The following is a 21,145-nucleotide window of genomic DNA, read 5'->3' as shown; positions in this document are numbered from 1 at the left end:
TTACTGAGTTGGCGTACTCACGTTACTCCCTACACCTTGTGTGCAGATCCAGGTGTAGCTGGACATGGTAGTGGTTGTTGATTATTCTAGTTGCAGATTTTCTCGGGGATAGCAAGGTAGGTGCTTGGCGATCGCAGCCCCTGCTCTTCTCCCTCTTATCTTCCTTTAGTTGTATTTAGCTACTTTCCAGGCTGAGTTAGCCTTGAAATTGTTAGACAGATTGTAGTAGATGCTCATGACTAATGACACCCCAATGTCGGGCTTTTCTTTTCCGCACTTTTGTTTTGATTTGAACTCCTTTATGAAGGTTTTTATGTTAAATAACATTGAAATTATCTTTGAAATGAAAAATATCGGTTTGTTTTGAAAAAGAGTCGGCTTGCCTAGTTCCACAATAGGCGCCATCACGACAGGGGTTAGTTTGGGTCGTGACATAACAATAGGTGCCTCTAGTGCATGTCCCCCAACTGGAGCTATTGGCGGCTCCTCGACTGCTGCTCTGACAGGTGCTCTAGCTGTGGCACATGCCCTTCCTCTGCCTCTACCTCGGCCCCGGCCTCTTGCGGCCCTAGCAGAATGCGCGAGTGTTTGCTCAACTGACCCGGTAGCAGTGGAAATTTCCTAACAGTCCGGTAGCCTCTCGAAGATAAGTACAGATGTCTCCGTATCGATCCGCAAGACTCTACTAGACTCGTTCGTGGCTCGTAGAACCTATGAACCTAGAGCTCTGACACCAACTTGTCATGACCCAAAATCCCACCACAGGCGTCGTGATGGCATTTAGTCTCTAAGACTAGGTAAGCCGATTACAATTATATTTCGAAGCCATTTGTTTTTATAATCGAAACCAACAACAGAAATAATTAACAACCTCCCAAGACTGGTAATACTGAGTCACGAACTCTAACTAAATACATGCAATAATCTCAAGGATCGAATATACAATACTGTTCGAATAAGAGTTGACAGTACAATAAAATGAAAAGACTCCAAGGGACTACGACGACCAAGCAACTCTACCTTGAATCTTTGCCGTCAACACACTAACTCTGCCCGAGTCTGATATCTCCAATACCCGGCTCTGCACAAAAATGTACAGAATTGTAGTACACCACAGTTGGTACCCATTAAGTATCAAGACTAACCTTGGTGGAGTGGTGGTGAGGTACAGTCAAGACACAATTAACCTGTGCAATATAGTAGTATACAATAGTACTAGAAAACAACTAGCAGTGATAGCAACAAAAATCAACCAGTGATATAAACAGCAAGGCAGCAAGAACACCATAATTATTGCTCAAACGAATAAGGAACACAAGTACAACTAATTAATCAAGTCCTTTAAATATAAATCTTTCACATATAATTCTTTCAAATAAAACTCACTCTGCGACACCTCATTTCATAATCATAAAACACGGGTCTCATCCCACTTTCATATTTCCACGGCACCTCGTGCCCATATCTCTATTACAACCACACGGACAACTCACGTACTAATAATATCAATGTATATAAGATCTGCATGATCAATTTATTTCCAATAAAGTAAGTTTAAAATTTTTAAATCAAGTAAGAAATCAACAAAGAAATGAATTTATTTTAGAAATCATTTGGGTGAAGAAAATAACATTTCAATTAAAATGAAGCACCCGATAGTTGCTGATTTGGATGTAAAACTTATAAGAATTAAAGCATACAACAATTTCTTTTATTCAAAACAACTCTACTTTGAAAACTAGTAAAAACTAGAAACACAAATCCTCAGAGTCTCGTACAAGAGCCAAAGCCAACACATTACAACAAGGAATACAAACACATAATAAAATCAAATAATACATCACGGAAGAACACAATGATTTACCTATCACCAAAACACAAAATAACCAAAGACAAGTGCAACCATAGAGAAATGTCAACCAAGGGCATCTCCCAAGGTACCGCCTCGTAGCCCCAAAAGTAAATGCTCAACAGGGGATCTCTCGAGGTATCGCCTCGTAGTCCCAAAAGTAAATATGCAAGACAGAGGGATCTCTCGAGGTACCGCCTCGTAGTCCCAAAAGTAAATATGCAAGACAAGGGGATCTCCCGAGTTACTGCCTCGTAGTCCCAAAAGTAAATATGCAAGACAGGGGAATCTCCCGAGGTACCGCCCCGTAGTCCCAAAAGTAAATATGCATCAAGAGGGGCACTACAAGTGCTCAAATATCACAACATTTCACCAGCTACACCTCAAGTGCTCAATTATCACATCATTCATTGCACTACAAGTGCTCAAATATCATAACATATCACAATTTGCACCTCAAGTGCTCAAATATTACAACTTGCCACAAAAATCAACAATAATATTATTTTCTACAATAAGGAGCCCACGGCTCTACCATAATGTGCACAACATCTTAATAAAATATTCGGGAATGAACAACTCAACTGAATAATATTTCACAATTTGGCACTTTGACTCAATATGATTCACGACCTTTATAATTCAATACCAAGATTTCAACAACATGAACTGAAAAGTAATTCATCAAGGAACAACACCTTTTTTAAATCACAACTTCAGAAAATAAATAGATTTACTCATCTTATTAACTAAATTTCCCATTTAAATTATTTGTAGATAAAATCAATAATGAAAGTATTTTCCATAAAAATGGCAACTCAAACAAACACAGAGTTCACATAAAAGTCAAGTGGCAATCACACCAAATTATCATATAAAAACAACCTCGGCAAACACGGAATGAGGCATGACAAATAAGGGATTTAATAAGTTCCAACAATTTTCCAATTTAATACATAAGGTTGTCTACGAATTTTAACCGATATAAATTGCACATATAAACCAAGTACGTACTCGTCACCTCGGGTACATGGTTTTCAAACACACAATTTCCACATAAGACTCAATGCATAAGGGGTAATTCCCCCACTCAAGGTTTAGGCAAGATACTTACCTTTTTGAAGTTAGACCGATATTCCAAAATAGCCTTCTTGCTTGAATTGACCTCCGGACAACTCAAATCTATCCAAATTAATTGTATAACTTCATTAAAATTCATCGGAAACAATTCCGGATAATAAAACACCAACATAAAATTTTATTCTAAAAAGTCAACAAGGGGCCCGCCCCTCAGAACCCGACAAAATTATTTTGAAATCTGAACACCTATTCCGATACGAGTTCAACCATACCAAAATTATCAAATTTTGATAATGGATCGTCCTTCAAATCTTAAACTAAAGTCTAGAGGATTTCTACCATTTTCAACCCAATTCACTAATTTAGTGATAAAAACAACAATAGATTCATGCAATTTAACCAAAATCAAGTTAGGAATTCTTACCCCAATATTTTCCTTGAAAAACTCTCGAAACACCGCCTCACCCGAGCTTCCTTGGTCCAAAAATGGAAGAATGAGACGAATTTGGACTTTATTCTGCTGCCCAGGGGTTTGTTCTTCGCGTTCGCGACCCTCCCCTCGCGTTCGCGATGAACAAATTCTCCAACAGCCATTTTTCATACTCTTCTCAGACAGCCTCTAGTATAATGGTCATAACTTTTTGTACAAAATTCCAAATGATGAATGGTTTAACTTTATGAAACCTAGACTCCAAGGACTATAACCTTTAGTTGTTGCTCATCTCCCAATTCCTTATATATTGCGAGATATAAGCTTCCAAAGTCAGCCCTATGCAACCGAGATTTCCAAACTCTTCCCAGATAGCCTGTAGTGTATCCACAATAACATTTTGTACACAACTCCAAATGACAAGTGGTTTACCTTTCTGAAAACTAGACACAAAGGGCTACAATTTCATTTTTGGATCATCTCCAAATACCTTAGAGATTGCGAGATATAAGCCTCCAAAGTCAGATGACGGATAGCAAAACTTCCTTCTTCGCGAACTTGAAGAACAAAGTCCCAACAGCAAAATCCTTCTTCGCGAACGTGAGAGGCTCCTCGCGAACGCGAAGAACAACACCATAACCAGCAACCAGTAGCATCAAGACTTCCAAACTTGGTCTGGAACCACCCCGAATCAAACCTGAGGCCCCTAGGACCCCGTCTAATCGTACCAACTAGTCCCAATACATAACACGAACCTGTTCGAGGCCTCAAATCACATAAAACAATTCTAAAACCACGAATCATACCCCAATTCAAGCTTAAGAAATTTAAGAATTTCCAACTTTTACATTCGATGCCAAAACCTATCAAATCAATTTCGATTGACCTCTAATTTTGCACACAAGTCATAAATGACATAATAGATCTATGAAAATTTTCAGAACTGGATTCCGACTCCGATATCAAAAAGTGAACTCCCCGGTCAAACTTCCCAAAAATTCAACTTTCACCATTTCAAGCAAAATTTCACTACGGACTCCCAAAAAATTTTACGGACACGCTCCTAAGTCCAAAATCACCATATGGAGCTATTGGAATCATCAAAACTCTATTTCGGGGTCGTTTACACATAGTGCACCATCCGGTCAATTATTTCAACTTAAGCTTCAAAAGCAAGAATTGTTCTTTCAATTAAATCCTGAATCATCCGAAAACCAAACTTGACCACCCTCGCAAGTCATAATACACATTTCAAAACTGCACGAGATCTTAAACCACCGAATAGAACGTAAATTCTTAAAACGACAAGTCGGGTCGTTACATCTATTTAGGGATATTTTATGAGGATATAATTGGTAAGAGTACCTACCTTTAAAATATATGTGAGAAATGACTTGACTTCCAAGGGGCTCATACATATATTTAAAGGATTCCTTTACTCGACTAAAAGAAATAAAGATTTCTTAAACTATAATGAGGGTAAATAGTTTAAAATAAGTAGTGGAAATATCATTTAGATAAAAGTCTATCACAACCCTATTTCACCTATAGGTCGTGATGACGCCCGACATCACAGCTTGTCCATCCAACTAGTGAGTTAAACATATTCTTATTCTTTTAGAAATTTATCCGAATAATTAAACTCATCTTACTTGCAACATTTAAGAAAAATATAAAAGATTCTGTTTAAATAAAAATAAGAAAATAATTCAAACCCCAATTCTACTAGTGTGTGTGCCAAGACCTGGTGTCACAAGTATATGAGCATCTAGTAGATTATACAAAAGAAATCCAAAATACTATCTGAACACAAAATAGACAGAAAACAAATACAAAGGGAGACACTGGGTGCTGCAGAACAGCTCAGGAGAAGCAGCTCACCACTAGGCCTCAGGATAGCGTGGGTGCGCACTGGTAGGTCCGCATAAGGTTCGTGTCTCAGATCCTGCCCAAAAGTACAGCAAGCATAGCATGAGTACGTAAACAACGTGTACCCAGTAAGTATCAAGCCTAATCTCGAAGAAGTAGTGACGATAGGTCGACTTTGACACTCACTAAGGGTCAATGATATTAAAATAGATAATTCTTTAAAATTAAAAAAATTCCAATTTATCAATTAACTTCACAAGCTGCAATATAATGTCAAGGTATTGTGTAATTAATATTATTATTAGGCACCATTTCTGTCGAAGTCGTACGGCCTGATCCAGAGTGTCATGTACACTGCCGAGGGACATGCAGCACGATCCATAGATGCATCTATACTGCCGAGACGTTCGGCCTGCTCCACAAGAAAGGAGGACATTTTCTTATGAACCTCCGGAATGAGAAGTTATTATAAGGCTAACACATAAGGATATAAAATTTCTATTACCAGTCAAGTAATTTGCACAAAAATTCAAGTATGTGGAATTTCGGTCTTTTATTATTTCCTCTAACAATTTTCAATATAATTCCAGTACTTTAATTAAATAAATGATGTAATTTTTTACAAGTAATTCATACTTTGAGTCCTAAACTACCCAGACATAGTATAATTAGTAGCTACGTACGGACTCTCGTCATCTCTTACGTATGTAGCCCCCACAATTAGCAATAATTATTAATTTAAATCACCTATGGGGTAAATTCCCTCTTACAAGGTTAGACAAAAGACTTACCTTGTCTCAAAGTCCACTTCCCGATCACAACATCGCGTTAAAGTCTCAATTCGATGCCGAAACATCCGAAACTATTCAAATGTTATCCAAAATAATTAATACATGCTCAATAATTCGAAATTAGACTATTAAATTAATTACCCAACCCAAAATGGTAAAATTACTAAAATTCACCCAGGGCCCACGTGCCCGGATTCCGGAAATTTTCAGAGGAAATCGTTACCCATAATCTTAAGAACTCAAATATAAAATTTTCATCTAATCCCATTACTATTTTCGTGGTTAGAATCTAACTTTTATCAAAACTTAGGTTTTTCATCTAAACCCTTGATTTCCACGATTTATAGGTTATAATCTATCCATAATCTATGTATTTAACTCAAAGTGTGTAGAATTAACTTATCTTCAAGTTGCTAGTTGAAATCCCCTCTCCAAAGCTCCAAAATCGCCCAAGAATGGAAGAAATGTGGTTAAAAATGGTGGAACCCCGTTTTTAAGACATTCTATCTGGTACAGTGAACCCTTTCTTCGCGAACGCGGTCAGTGCATCGCGTTCGTGAAGGCAAAATTTCACAGCCTTAAAAGTACCCTTCGCGAACGTGACAAGGGTCTCTCGAATGTGAAGGCTTACTGGCCTGCCCTTCGCGAACGCGTAGGGAAATTTCACTCTGGTCCCAGTCCTCCTTCCCGAACGCGAGTAGACCTTCGCTAACGCGTAGACATAAAATCCAGGGCTTCGTGAACGCATCTCCCTTCACGCGAACACGAAGGCAAATTTCCCAGCTCCCATTTTCCTTCATCGCGAATGCAAGAGTCTTTCCGCGTTCGCGAAGAAGGAAACCAGAACTGGAATTTCTGGTTTTTTCCAACTTAGCTCTGGGTGGCTCAAAACTCGCCCGAGCCCCCGGGGACCCCATCCAATTGTGCCAACAAGTCTGTAAACATGATACGGACTAAGAATTGTGCCAACAATTTCACTCTCGAAATATGTAAATGAACAACGAAGATAAGAATCGCACTCCAAAACCGAATTGGATCAAAATATGAACTTCAAGTTTATAAATTCCTCCGAACGCGCCGAATCATTCTTATACTACTCGGAATGATACCAAATTTTGCGTGCAAGTCTTAAATCACCATACGGGACTATTCCTAGGCTTTTAATTCCAAACGGGCCTCAATTACTCCAAAACTTACTCCAAACCAAATTTAAAGAAGCTTAACCCTTTAAATAGTTAATTTTCACTATTAAGCGTTGCAACGCTCCCGGGTTGTCCAAATACCGATTCGAACATACGCCCAAGTCCAAAATCATCATACGAACCTATTGGAACCGTCAAATCCCGATTCCGGGGTCAGTTTCTAAAAATGTTGACCAAAGTCAAACTTGGCCTTTTAAAGCCAAACTAAGGAACTAAGTGTTCCGATTTCAACCCGAACACTTCCAAATTCCGAACTAACCATCCCCGCAAGTCATAAAACAGTAAAATCACATACGGGGAGTCTTATTTAGGGAAACAGGGTTCTAGAAGGCAAAACGACCGGTTGGGTCGTTACAATCTCCACCTCTTAAACAAACGTTCGTACTCGAACGGGTTTAGAATTATACCTGTAGTGCTGAATAAGTGTGGATAACTACTCCACATGTCCTCCTCGGCCTCCCAAGTCACTTCCTCGACTGGTTGGCCCCTCCACTGGACTTTTACCATAGAAATATTCTTGGACCTCAACTGGCAAACTTGTCTATCAACAATGGCAACTGGATCCTCTTCATAACCCAAGCTATTATTTAGTTGAACTGTGCTGAAGTCTAACACTTGTGACAAGTCGGTATGATACTTCCAGAGCATAGATACATGGAAAACCGGATGAACTCCCAATAGACTGGGAGGCAAAGCAAGCTCGTAAGCAACCTCCCCAACTCGTCTCAGCACCTCAAATGGGCCTATATACCTTGGGCTCAACTTGCCCTTCTTCCCGAATCTCATGATTCCCTTCATCGGCAAAACTTTCAAGATAACATTTTCACCCACAATAAACGATAAATCACACGCTTTCTGATCCGCGTAATTCTTCTTTCTGGACTGTGCTGTACGAAGTCGCTCCTGAATCAACTTTACCCTTTCCAAGGAATCCTTCACCAAATCAGTACCATATAACTTAGCCTCACCGGGCTCAAACCATCTGATGGGCGAACGACACCGCCGACCATATAAATCCTCAAATGGAGCCATCTCGATTCTTGATTGGTAACTGTTGTTATAAGCAAACTCGGCCAAGGGCAAGAAAAGATCTCACTGACCTCCAAAGTCAATCACACATGCCCTGAGATTATCCTCCAAAATCTGAACTGTCAGCTCCGACTGCCCGTCGGTCTGCGGATGAAAGGTTGTGCTGAGCTCTACACGGGTCCCCAATTCACTCTGTACTGCTCTCCAGAAATGTGAAGTAAACTGAGGGCCTCTATCTGATATGATAGAAATTGGCACGCCGTGCAACCGAATTATCTCCTGAATATAAATCTGGGCCAACCTCTCTGAAGTATACGTAGTCACAACAGGAATAAAATGTGTCGACTTGGTCAACCTGTCAACAATGACCCAAACTGCATCAAACTTCCGCAAGGTCCGCGGCAACCCAACTAGAAAGTCCATAGTGATGCGTTCCCATTTCCACTCTGGTATAGTCATCTGCTAAAGTAGGCCACCTGGCCTCTAGTGTTCGTATTTAACTTGTTGGTAATTCAGACACCTAGCTACATACTCAACTATGTCCTTTTTCATTCGTCGCCACCAATAATGCTGCCTCAAGTCATGATACATCTTTGTAGCACCTGGATGAATAGAATATCGAGAACTGTGTGCTTCATCTAGGATCTTTTTCCTCAGTCCATCCATATTAGGAACACATAGACTATCCTGGAGTCGCAGAACACCATCTTCGCCGATAGTAACCTCCTTGGAACCACCTCGTAGTACCGTTTCTCGAAGAACCAATAAGTGTGGGTCATCAAACTAGCGAGCCTTGATCTGCTCAAATAGTGAAGACTAGGCAACAACACATGCAAAAACTTGACTTGTCTCTGAAATATCCAACCTCATAAATCTGTTAGCCAAGGACTGAATATCCAAAGCTAATGGCCTCTCCTCTGCTGCAATAAAAGCCAAACTATCCATACTCTCCGCCTTTCCACTTAAGGCGTCTGCAGCTACATTTGCTTTGACTGGATGATACAAGATAGTAATATCATAATCTTTTAGTAACTCAAGCCATCTGCGCTGCCTCAAATTTAGGTCGCTCTGCTTAAACAAATGCTGCAAACTGCGATGATCAGTGTAAATCTCACAAGACACCCTATAAAGATAATGCCTCCAAATCTTAAGAGTGTGAACAATCGCAGCTAACTCCAAATCATGTATCGGGTAATTCTTTTGGTGGGGCCTCAGCTGACGTGAATCATATGCGATAACTCGCCCCTCCTGCATTAATACACAATCCAAACCAACGCGTGAAGCGTCACAATACATTGTATACATCATCGAATCAGAAGGTAACACTAACACCGGTGTTGTAGTCAATGCTGTCTTGAGCTTCTGAAAGCTCACTTCACATTCATCGGACCATCGGAACGGAGCACCCTTCTGGGTTAATTTGGTCAAAGGTGCTGCAATAGATGAAAAACCCTTCACAAACCAATGATAATAACCTGTTAAACCTAGGAAACCCCTGATCTCAGTCGCCGAAGTGGGATGATGCCAATTCTGAACTGCCTCGATCTTTTTGGGATCAACTTTAATACCCTCACCAGATACAATATGCCCAAAAGATGCTACAGAATCTAGCCAGAACCCACATTTGGAGAACTTAGCATATAGCTTTTGTTCCCGCAAGGTCTGAAGCACCACTCTCATATGCTGCTCGTGCTCCTTTTACAGCGCGAGTAGATCAAAATGTCATCAATGAAGACAATGATAAATGAATCAATATATGGCGTGAATACCCTATTCATCAAATCTATAAATGCCGCTGGGGCATTAGTCAAACCGAAGGACATCACCAGAAATTCATAATGACCAAATCTAGTCCGAAAAGCAGTCTTCGGAACATCTGAATCCCGAATCTTCAACTGATGGTACCCTGAACTCAAGTCGATCTTAGAGAATACCCTAGCACCTTGTAACTGGTCAAATAGATCATCAATATACGGCAACGGGTACCTGTTCTTAATAGTGACTTTGTTCAATTGGCGATAATCAATACACATTCGCATCGTTCCATCCTTCTTCTTCATAAATAATACTGGTGCACCCCAAGGCGATACACTCGGTCTGACGAACCCTTTGGCTAGCAACTTTTCAAGTTGTTCTTTCAACTCCTTCAATTCTTTCGGAGCCATGTGATACGGTAGGATATATATAGGCTGGGTATCTGGAGCCAAGTCAATACAGAAATCAATATTACGATCAGGTGGAATGCCTGGAAGATTTGAGGGAGATACATCGGAGAACTCCCAGACTATAGGCACTGAATCAATCACCGGAGTCTCTGCAGTAGTGTCCCAAACATAGGCTAGATAATCCAAACAACGCTTCTCGACCATGTGTCGAGCCTTCAGGAAGGAAATAACCTGATTAGATGCACTGACAGATGAACCCTTCCATTCCAATCTAGGTAACGCTGGAATCGCCAAGGTAACAATTTTGGCATGGCAACCTAGGATGGCATGATATGGAGATAACCAGTCCATGCCCAGGATGATCTCAAAATCGGTCATCTCAAGCAGTAGAAGATCTGCTCTAGTTTCATAACCACAGAATGTGACAATACAGGACCGGTAGATCCGATCTACCACAACCGAATCGCCCATAGGAGTGGACACATAAATGGGAGTACTTAAGAACTCACAAGAAACACCCAGGAAATGAGCAAATAGAGATGACACATAGGAATATGTAGACCCTGGATCAAATAATATGGAGGTATCTTTGTCATAGACAGAAATAATACTTGTGATCATGGTATCTGAGGCCTCTGTATCTGGTCTGGCCAGAAAAGCATAGAACCGAGCTGGAGCACCTCCTGGCTAGCCTCCACTCTAGGACGGGCCCTACCCACCTGCCCTCCACCTCTGGGCAGTCGAAAGGCTGGTGGAGCAACTAGTGCGGTAATCAAAGGATGCTGACCCTGCTGCACTAGTCTACCCCAAAGCCTGGGGCAAGATCTCTACATATGGATGAAATTTCCGCACTCGAAACAACCCCTCGGTGTGATGGGCTGTTGACCTGAAGTCTGGCCCTAGTGACCTGAATACCCACGGGAAGAACCCTAAATAGCCGGTGGGCGGTAAGAACTCTCTGGCATAGCACTGAAATAAGGTTGCACTGGAGCACCCCGAAGAGGCGGTAGTGCTGGATATGGGGGCCTACTGGACTGCCCTCTCACGAATTTACCTCTACCCCCAGACGAGGCACCTCTGAACTCTCTAGAATATCTAAACCGCTTATCTCTCATAACCTGCTCTCGGCTACACTGACGTACACCACCAATCCTCTGAGCTATCTCCACAACCAACTCATAAGAAGTCCTCATCTTAACCTCTCGGGCCATAGTGGTATGAATGCCAGTATGCAAACCCTCAACAAACCTCCGTACTCTCTCCGCATCAGTAGGGAGTATCATAAGTGCATGGCGAGATAACTCAGAGAACCTCGCCTCATAATCGGTAACTGACATCTGACCCTACTGGAGCTGCTCAAACTGAAACCGCAACTCTTCCCTCTGGGAGGGTGGAGTATACCTATCCAGGAAAATACGGGTGAACCTGTCCCAAGTCATGGGAGGAGAATATGTTGATCTGCCAAGAAGATAGGACTTCCACCACCTACGGGCCCTGCCCTCCAGCTGAAAAGTAGCAAAGTCTACCCCATAAGACTCCAATATCCTTATGTTGTGCAATCTGTCCCTGCACCGATCAATGAATTCCTGAGGATCCTCATGTCGCTCTCCCCCAAAGACAGGAGGATATAACCCAGTCCATCTGTCTAATAGCTTCTGCGGCTCGATGACTGTAGCTGGTCTGGCTTAGGTGTAGCTGCTGCCATTGGCTGGGCTCTACCCACGGGTAGTGCACCCTGGGTCTGATATACAGTTGTTGTCTGCCCATGGGCCTGTGTGGTAGGGGTCTGTGCTCCCCCGCCCGCCTGAGATGTGGCTGGGTCTGCCGGAAATAAATCGACCTGAGTCATAGTGTCCATGAACCACAGCATATGGCCCATGACCTCTTGATATCCTGGTGCGGAGGTAAAATCCACCGGACCTGGCTCTGTTGCGGGCACCTCGCCCTGCTCATCGATAATAGGATCCTCTACTAGATCCACTGGTGGTATAACTGGGATAACTCTGGGACGTCCTCGTCCCCTACCACAGGTTGGAGCCCTCCCTCGGTCTCTAACAACTGGGGCAGCAGCTCTTCCCTGGTCTGAAACCTCATTAGAGTGCGTTCTCACCATCTGTGAGAGAATAAGAGAAAGATACTTAGTACTACATCAACTGCACGATAGAAGATGAAGAAAGATAGTTTCCTAACACCCTATAGCCTCTCGAAGATAAGTACAGACATCTCTGTATCGATCCGCAAGACTCTATTAGGCATGCTCATAACATGTGAGACCTACGTGAACCTAGTTCTCTAATACCATATTGTCACGACCCTATTTCACCTATAGGTCATGATGGCATCCGACATCACAGCTAGGCCATTGAACTAGTGAGTTAAACATATATTTATTCCTTTAGAAAATTTTCCGAATAATTAAACTCATCTTACTTGCAACATTTAAGAAAAATATAAAAGATTCTGTTTAAATAAAACCAACAAAATAATTAAAACCACAATTCTACTAGTGTGTGTGCCAAGACCTGGTATCACAAGTATATGAGCATCTATTAGATTATACAAAAGAAATCCAAAATACTGTCTGAACACAAAATAGACAAAAAAACAAATACATAGGGAGACACTGGGTGCTGCAGAATGGCTCAGGAGAAGCAGCTCACCACTAGGCCTCGGGATAGCGTGGGTGCGCACTGGTAGGTCCGCATAAGGTTCCTGTCTCAGATCCTGCCCAAAAGTACAGTAAGCATAGCATGAGTACGTAAACAACATGTACCCAGTAAGTATCAAGTCTAATCTCGAAGAAGTAGTGACGAGAGGTCGACTTTGACACTCACTAAGGGTCAATAATATTAAAATAGAAATATTTAAATAAACATGATTTATGTGAATAACAATAATTTTCTTAACAAGCAGAATAAATAATTCTTTCAAATTCAAAAATTTCCAATTTATCAATTAGCTTCACAAGCTGCAATAGAATGTCAAGGTATCGTGTAATTATTATTATTAGGCACGATTTCTACCGAGGTCGTACGACCCGATCCAGAGTGTCGTGTACACTGCCGAGGGATGTGCGGCACGATCCATAGATGCATCTATACTGCCGAAGCGTTTGGCCCGCTCCATAAAAAAGGAGGACATTTTCTTATGAACCTCTGGAATGAGAAGTTATTATAAATCTAACACATAAGGATATAAAATTTCTATTAACAGTCAAGTAATTTGCACAAAAATTCAAGTATGTGAAATTTCGGTCTTTTATGATTTCCTCTAACAATTTTCAATATAATCCCATTACTTTAATTGAATAAAGGATGCAATGTTTTGCAAGTAATTCATGCTTTGAGTTCTAAACTACTCGGACATAGCATAATTAGTAGCTATGTACGGACTCTCGTCACATCGTACGTACGTAGCCCCCACAATTAACAACAATTATTAATTTAAATCACCTATGGGGTAAATTCCCTCTTACAAAGTTAGACAAGAGACTTACCTTGTCTCAAAGTCCACTTCCCGATCACAACGTCGCGTTAAAGTCTCAATTTGATGCCGAAAAATCCAAAACTATCCAAATGTTATACAAAATAATTAATACATGCTCAATAATTCGAAATTAGACTATCAAATTAATTACCCAACCCAAAATGGTAAAATTTCTAAAATTCACCCCGAGCCCACGTGCCCGGATTCAGGAAAATTTTGGAGGAAATCGTTACCCATAATCTTAAGAACTCAAATATAAAATTTTCATCTAATTCCATTACTATTTTTGTGGTTAAAATCTAATTTTTATCAAAACTTAGGTTTTTCATCTAAACCCTTGATTTTCATGATTTATAGGTTATAATCTATCCATAATCTTTGTATTTAACTCAAAGTGTGTGGAATTAACTTACCTTCAAGTTGCTAGTTGAAATCCCCTCTCAAAAAGCTCCAAACTCGCCCAAGAATGAAAGAAATGGGGTTAAATATGGTGGAACCCCATTTTTAAGACATTCTGTCCCGTATAGTGAACCCCTTCTTCGCGAATGCGGTCAGTGCATCGTATTCGCGAAGGCAAAATTTCCTAGCCTTAAAAATACCCTTCGCGAATGCTACAGGGGTCTCACGAACGCGAAGGCTTACAGGCCTGCCCTTCGCGAACGCATGAGCTCCTTCGCGAACGCTTAGCGGAATCTCACTCCGGTCCCAGTCCTCCTTCGCGAACGCGATTAGACCTTCGCGAATGCGTATGCCTAAAGTCCAGGGCTTCGTGAACATGTCGCCCTTCATGCGAACGCAAAGGCAAATTTCCCAGCTCCCATTTTCCTTCATCATGAACGCGAGAGTCCTTCTGCGTTCACGAAGAAGGAAACCAGAACTGGAATTTCTGGTTTTTTCCAACTTAGCTCCGGGTTATTCAAAACTCACCCGAGCCTCCCGGGATCCCGTCCAATTGCGCCAACAAGTCTATAAACATGATACGGACTTGTTTGAACTCTAGAAACACGTAAATCAACAATGAATCTAAGAATCGCACCCCAAAACCGAATTGGATCAAAATATGAACTTCAAGTTTCTAAATTCCTCCGAACGCGCCGAATCATACTTATACTACTCGGAATGACACCAAATTTTGCGTGCAAGTCTTAAATCACCATACTGAACTATTCCCAGGCTCGAAATTCCAAACGGACCTAAATTACTCATAAACTTACTCCAAATCAAATTTAAAGAACCTTAACCCTTTAAATAGTTGATTTTCACTATTAAGCACCGAAACGCTCCCAGGTTGTCCAAATCCCGATTCGAACATATGCCCAAGTCCAAAATCATCATACGAACCTATTAGAACCATCAAATCTCAATTCCGAGGTCATTTTCTAAAAATGTTGACCAAAGTCAAACTTGTCCTTTTAATGCCAAACTAAGTAACTAAGTGTTCCGATTTCAACCCGAACACTTCCGAATCCCGAACTAACCATCCCCGCAAGTTATAAAATAGTAAAAGCACATACATGGAGTCTTATTTAGGGAAACTGGGTTTTAGAAGGCAAACCAACCGGTTGAGTCATTACAAAGTCCATGTCTTTATGATATATGTAAATATATTCTTATATTATTGCCTTTTCTTTTCCATATTTTAGATTTTTCAATATGTCTGTTATATCACTGCGTGAAATAATTGAAACCAACAAGTTGGTAGGACCAAACTTTGATGACTGGTATAGAAATTTGAGAATTGTTCTCATGCATGAATAGCTCATTGATGTGATCGATAATCCTACAAAGATAATCCCACCAGAGAATTATGTTCAAGGCACCAAAGTTTATCACAAACACTTGAAAGAATGCCTTGCTATTAAACGTTTCATTCTCACTTCTATGAGTTCTGAACTCTAGAGGAAACATCTGAATATAGATCCAACTGCAATCATTGAATATGTTAAGACGATGGTTGATACACAGTTGTACATTGAAAACTCTCCAGTTGGACCCCTTGTCAATCATATGATTGTTTGTACCGTAGAACATGAGAAGTTGCGGTACAAGCTTGGTAAAGAGATTTCTGAAGATTTGATCTTGTAGTCAGTATATAATGCCAAATGTTTTCACTGTAAGAAGAAAGAGCATTTGAAGAGAAACTGCAAGGAGTATCTTGCAACTCTAAAGGACAAGAAACAAGATGAGACATTAATGAAAAATGTTTTCAAGGTTTCTTTAACTACTACTAATTCTTCACTGTGGGTTTTAGATACTGGCAGTGGTTATATAAACTGCAATATGTTGCAAGGGCTCAAGATAAGTAGGAGACTAAAGAAAGGAGAAGTCAATCAACAAGTTGGAAATGGTGCAAAAGTTGCAGCCATAGCTGTAGGATCAATTTCTTTAATAATGCCTTCGGGCAAAGGACTTATGCTAGATGATTGTTATTATGTTCCTAAATTTGTTTCGAACATAATTTTAGCTTCTATGTTGGACAAGCGTGGGTTTCGTATTAACATAGGCAATGGTACTTGCTCTATTTATTATGATGATGATTTATATGTGAATGGCTATCTCCAACATGATGTTTATGTCTTACCTAATGTGAATGCTAATTCGATTATGCATGTTTCTAGTCTTAAGAGAAAAAGAGATGATCAAGTAAATCATAAATACCTTTGGCATTGTAGGCTTGGTCATATTGGAGAGAAAATAATTAATAAGTTGTACAAGGAAAGGTACCTTGACAAGTATGATTTTGAATAATATCCAACTTGTGAATCTTGTCTCAAAGGAAAAATGACCAAATCTCCATTTACTGGAAGTGGAGAAAGAGTTTCTGAATTATTAGGATTAATTCATACAGATGTTTGTGGGCCCATGAAAATTCAAGATAGAGGTGGATATTCTTACTTCATCACCTTCATTGATGATATGTCAAGATATGGATTTGTGTATCTTTTGAAACACAAATCTGAATCTTTTGAAATGTTCAAAAGGTTCTGTAGTGAAGTTGAGAAATAGACTGGTAAAAGTATCAAAGTACTAAGGTCTGATAGAGGTGGAAAATATCTTAGTGAATATTTTACTAGGTATCTCAAAGAGAATGGGATTCTCTCACAGTGGACACCTCCAGGAACACCACAATACAATGGTGTGTCTGAAAGGAGAAATCGAACATTATTAGATATGGTGAGATCTATGATGGGGTTCACTAATCTTCCAATAAATTTATGGGGATATTCTTTGGAAGCAGCAATATACTTACTTAATAAAGTTTCCACTAAGTCAGTCTCTATAACACCACATGAGATATGGAAAGGACGTAAGCCTAACCTTAAACAGATTAAAGTTTGGGGTTGTCCAGCTTATATTAAGAGACTGCATTCTGATAAACTTGATTCTAGATCTGGTAAGTGTAGGTTCATTGGGTATCCCAAAGAAACAATGGGATATTATTTCTATCACCCTTTTACCATAAAGTGTTTGTGGCTAGAGGAGCAACCTTTTTGGAAAGGAAATTTCTTTTGGAAGGAAATTATAGTGGAGAAATAGAACTTGATGAAGTTCAAGAAACTAATGAATCAACACAAAATCAAGATCATGAAAAACACAAGTTAAAGAGCCTTTATTGGATGTTTTGAAGTTGACAAGGAAGTTTTCATCTTCAACGGTTGAAGTTCAAGAACTAAATGTAGTTCAAGAATAGGTTAATGAACCAGTTCCAAACCAAATTGAACAACAACCAAATCCAGCATAAGGTGAACAAGTTGTACAAACACCTCTTAGAAGGTCTACATGAGAACGTCATGTACCAACTGGATTAAATCTAATGGTACAAGATGATGTATAAAATAAGGTTTATCATAATGATGATGATCCTAAAACCTATGAAGAGGCTATACAAAGTTCTGATTATGAGAAATGGCAAAAGGCCATGGAATTCGAAATGGAATCCATGAAGGAAAATAAAGTATGGACTTTAGTTGAAACTTCAAATGATATAAAAACTATAGGTTGTAAATGGGGTTTTTAAGAAAAAGATTGTAGCAGACGGAAATGTAGAGACCTACAAAGCCCGTCTTGTTGCCAAGGGATATCATCAGAAAGAAGGAGTCGACTATGACGAGACTTTCTCTCCCGTGGCAATGCTCAAATCAATTCGGATTTTGATTGTTATAGTAGCATACTATGAATATGGAATATGGAAAATGGATGTGAAAACAACTTTCCTTAATGGTGAGCTAGAAGAGGATGTGTACATGACACAACCCGAAACTTTCACATCTCCGTCTGATCATAATAAAATTTGCAAGCTACAAAGATCCATTTATGGACTAAAGCAAGCTTCTCGAAGTTGGAATATTCGCTTTAACAAGACAATTCAAAAGTTCAATTTTGTTAGATGCGAAGAAGAACATTGTGTGTACAAAAAGGTTAGTGGGAGCATAATTATATTCTTAGTACTGTATGTTGATGATATATTGCTCATAAGGAATGACATACTGCCACTGCAAAGTACCAAGATATAATGACCTGGCCGGTTATTTTGACTATTACAGTCTCGTTCCCCCATTTACTACTCAATTTGTGCTTTACAACTATTATGTGACTTGCCGGAAAAATTGGTTCGGGTCCGGTGAGGTTTTGGAATGGGTTTTGAACACTTAGTCCCAAGGTTTAAAGCTTAAGTTCAAATAGTGATTGGATGTTGACTTATGTGTAAATGACCCCGGAATAGAATTTTGATGATTCCAATAGCTCCGTATGGTGATTTTGGACTTAGGAGCGTATCCGGAAAATTATTTGGAAGCCCATATCTAAATTAGGCTTGAAATGGCGAAAATAGAAATTTATGTTTGAAAGTTTGACCAGGGAGTTGACTTTTTGATATCGGAGTCGGAATCCAGTTCTAAAAATTTTCATAGATCCGTTATGTCATTTATGACTTGTGTGCAAAATTTGAGGTCAATCGGACTTGATTAGATAGGTTTCGGCATTAAATGTAGAAGTTGAAAGTTCTTAGTTTTATTAGGCTTGAATTGGGGTATTTCTCGTGGTTTTAGCGTTGTTTGATGTGATTTGAGGTTTAGACTAAATTCTTATGATGTTTAGGACTTGTTGGTGTATTTGGTTGAGGTCCCGTGGGATTCGGGTGAGTTTTAGATGGTTAACGGATTGAAATTTGGACTTAAACAATTGCTGGAATTTTCTGATACATGTACCTGGTTTCCTTCATCACGTTCGCTAGAGGAGTCTCGCGTTCGCAAAGAGGAACTGAGGGGCTGGCAATATTTGCTCTTCGTGTGAGCGAAGAGGAAGACGCGTTCGTGAAGGGTTGGCAGGATGTGCATCGCGAATGCGAGAAGGGTGACGCGTTCGCGAAGAAGGTTTGGTGGCAGTGGAACATTAAAGCTTCGCGTTCATGAAGGGTAGCTCGCGTTCACGATGGCCAAGCTTGGTAAAGCATCGCGTTCGCAAGGCTGCCTTAGCATTCACAAAGAAGAAATTCTGGCAGCACAAAAATGTGCTTCGCGAATGCGAGGGAGCTGTTGCGTTTGTGAAGAAGAAACGCCTGGACAGAAACTTTAAGTTCTGAAAATGGGACTTCGTCCCATTTTCCATTTTTGACAAATTGGAGTTCCGGAAGAGGCAATTTTTCACGACCCAAACTAACCCATGTCGTGATGGCGCCTATCGTGGAACTAGGCAAGCCGACTCATTTCCAAAACAAACCGATGTTTTCATTTCAAAGATAATTTCAATGTTATTTAACATAAAAACCTTCGTAAAGGAGTTCAAATCAAAATAAAAGTGCGGAAGAAAAAGCCCGATATCGGGGTGTCACTAGTCATGAGCATCTACTACAGATTATCTAACAATATCAAGGCTAACTCAACCTAGAAAATAGCTAAATACAACTAGAGGAAGATAAGAGAGAGAAGAGCAGGGGTTGCGATCGCCAAACAGCTACCTTGCTATCTCCGAGAAAATCTACAACCAAAATAATCAATAACCGCTACCATGTCCAGCTACACCTGAATCTGCACACAAGGTGCAGGGAGTAATGTGAGTACGCCAACTCAGTAAGTAACAACAATAAATAAAGACTGAGCATTAGTGACGAGAAATAAAGCATACAACATTCATATTAGGAAAACTCAGTAAAATACCACATGTTTTTAAAATTAGGATTTGAATCACAACATCTCGTTTAAACCCAGTTCTAGTAAAAATCATTTAAAGATATTTTTCAACAGTTTTCAAACAGAGGAAAAAATGCAAAGGTGAGCAAAAATGGTGAAATCATAAACACCCCCTCGGGCAAAACATCACTCATAAACAGCCCCTCGAGTAAACGTCACAGTCACTCGTGCCACTAGGGCATACCTCACAATCACTCATGCCTCCCAGTCACTCAGCACTCGCACTCAATAGGTACCGGCGCTCACTGGAGGTGTGTACAGACTCCGTAGGGGCTCCTTCAGCCCAAGCGCTATAATCTGCACGGACAACTCACGTGCTATAACAATAAAGTATGTTGCAGGCGGGCAGCCCCGATCCACACTCATCCTCACAAATCAGGCCCTCAGCCTCACTCAGTCATAAACCTCTCAAGCCACTCGGGCATTTCAGTAAAACAGGGCATTCGGCCCAAAACATTTATATGCATCAAAATAGAGTCATAAAACTGAGTTACGCGGTAAAAAAGTATAAACATGACTGAGTATGGATTTTCAATTGAAAATAATGAGAGGATGGTAAGAAAAGCCCCCTAAGGGTCCAAACAACACTGGCGCAAGGCCAGAACATGGCATTCAGCCCAATTTACAGAAACTCTTTCTAAAACATATAAGTATCATATAGTTTCAACAAAATATGCAACTTTACAGTTGCTACGGGACGGACCCAGTCATAATCCCCAACAATGCACGCCCGTCACCTAGCATGTGCGTCACTAAAAATAGTAGGATGATACAAAATCCGGGGTTTCGTACCCTCAGGACTAGATTTACAATCGTTACTTACCTCAAACCGGTCAAATCTCTACCCTGCAATGCTCTTGCCTCTGGACTCAGCCTCCAAATTCTCCGAGTCTATTCACAATTAGTACAATACCATCAATACGCGCTAATGGAATAAATTCCACAAGAAAAGCTACAAAATTAGACCAAAACCCGAAATTGGCTCAAACACGGCCCCCGGGCCCACGTCTCGAAATCCGTCAAAATTTACAAAACTATAAATCTCATTCACTCACG

At 40.3% G+C, this 21,145-nt stretch overlaps 1 protein-coding gene across 1 annotated transcript; it reads left to right on the top strand.

The window, feature by feature from the left end:
• The first annotated feature begins 16,094 nt into the window (after window positions 1-16,094).
• On the top strand, window positions 16,095-16,649 carry LOC138906252 (uncharacterized). The gene has a single exon (XM_070194784.1). The coding sequence runs from the start codon at window positions 16,095-16,097 to the stop codon at window positions 16,647-16,649; it is 555 nt and encodes a 184-aa protein (XP_070050885.1).
• Window positions 16,650-21,145: the final 4,496 nt, after the last annotated feature.

This window comes from Nicotiana tomentosiformis, chromosome 2 (assembly GCF_000390325.3).
Source record: "Nicotiana tomentosiformis chromosome 2, ASM39032v3, whole genome shotgun sequence".
Taxonomy (NCBI): Eukaryota; Viridiplantae; Streptophyta; class Magnoliopsida; order Solanales; family Solanaceae; genus Nicotiana; species Nicotiana tomentosiformis.
Note: the sequence above shows the minus strand (reverse complement) of the source record. Positions and strands in the feature narration are given on the sequence as shown.

Excerpts from the sequence above, each read along its gene's own strand:
- LOC138906252 (XM_070194784.1), top strand. The coding sequence starts at position 16,095 with ATGAAAAATGTTTTCAAGGTTTCTTTAACTACTACTAATTCTTCACTG.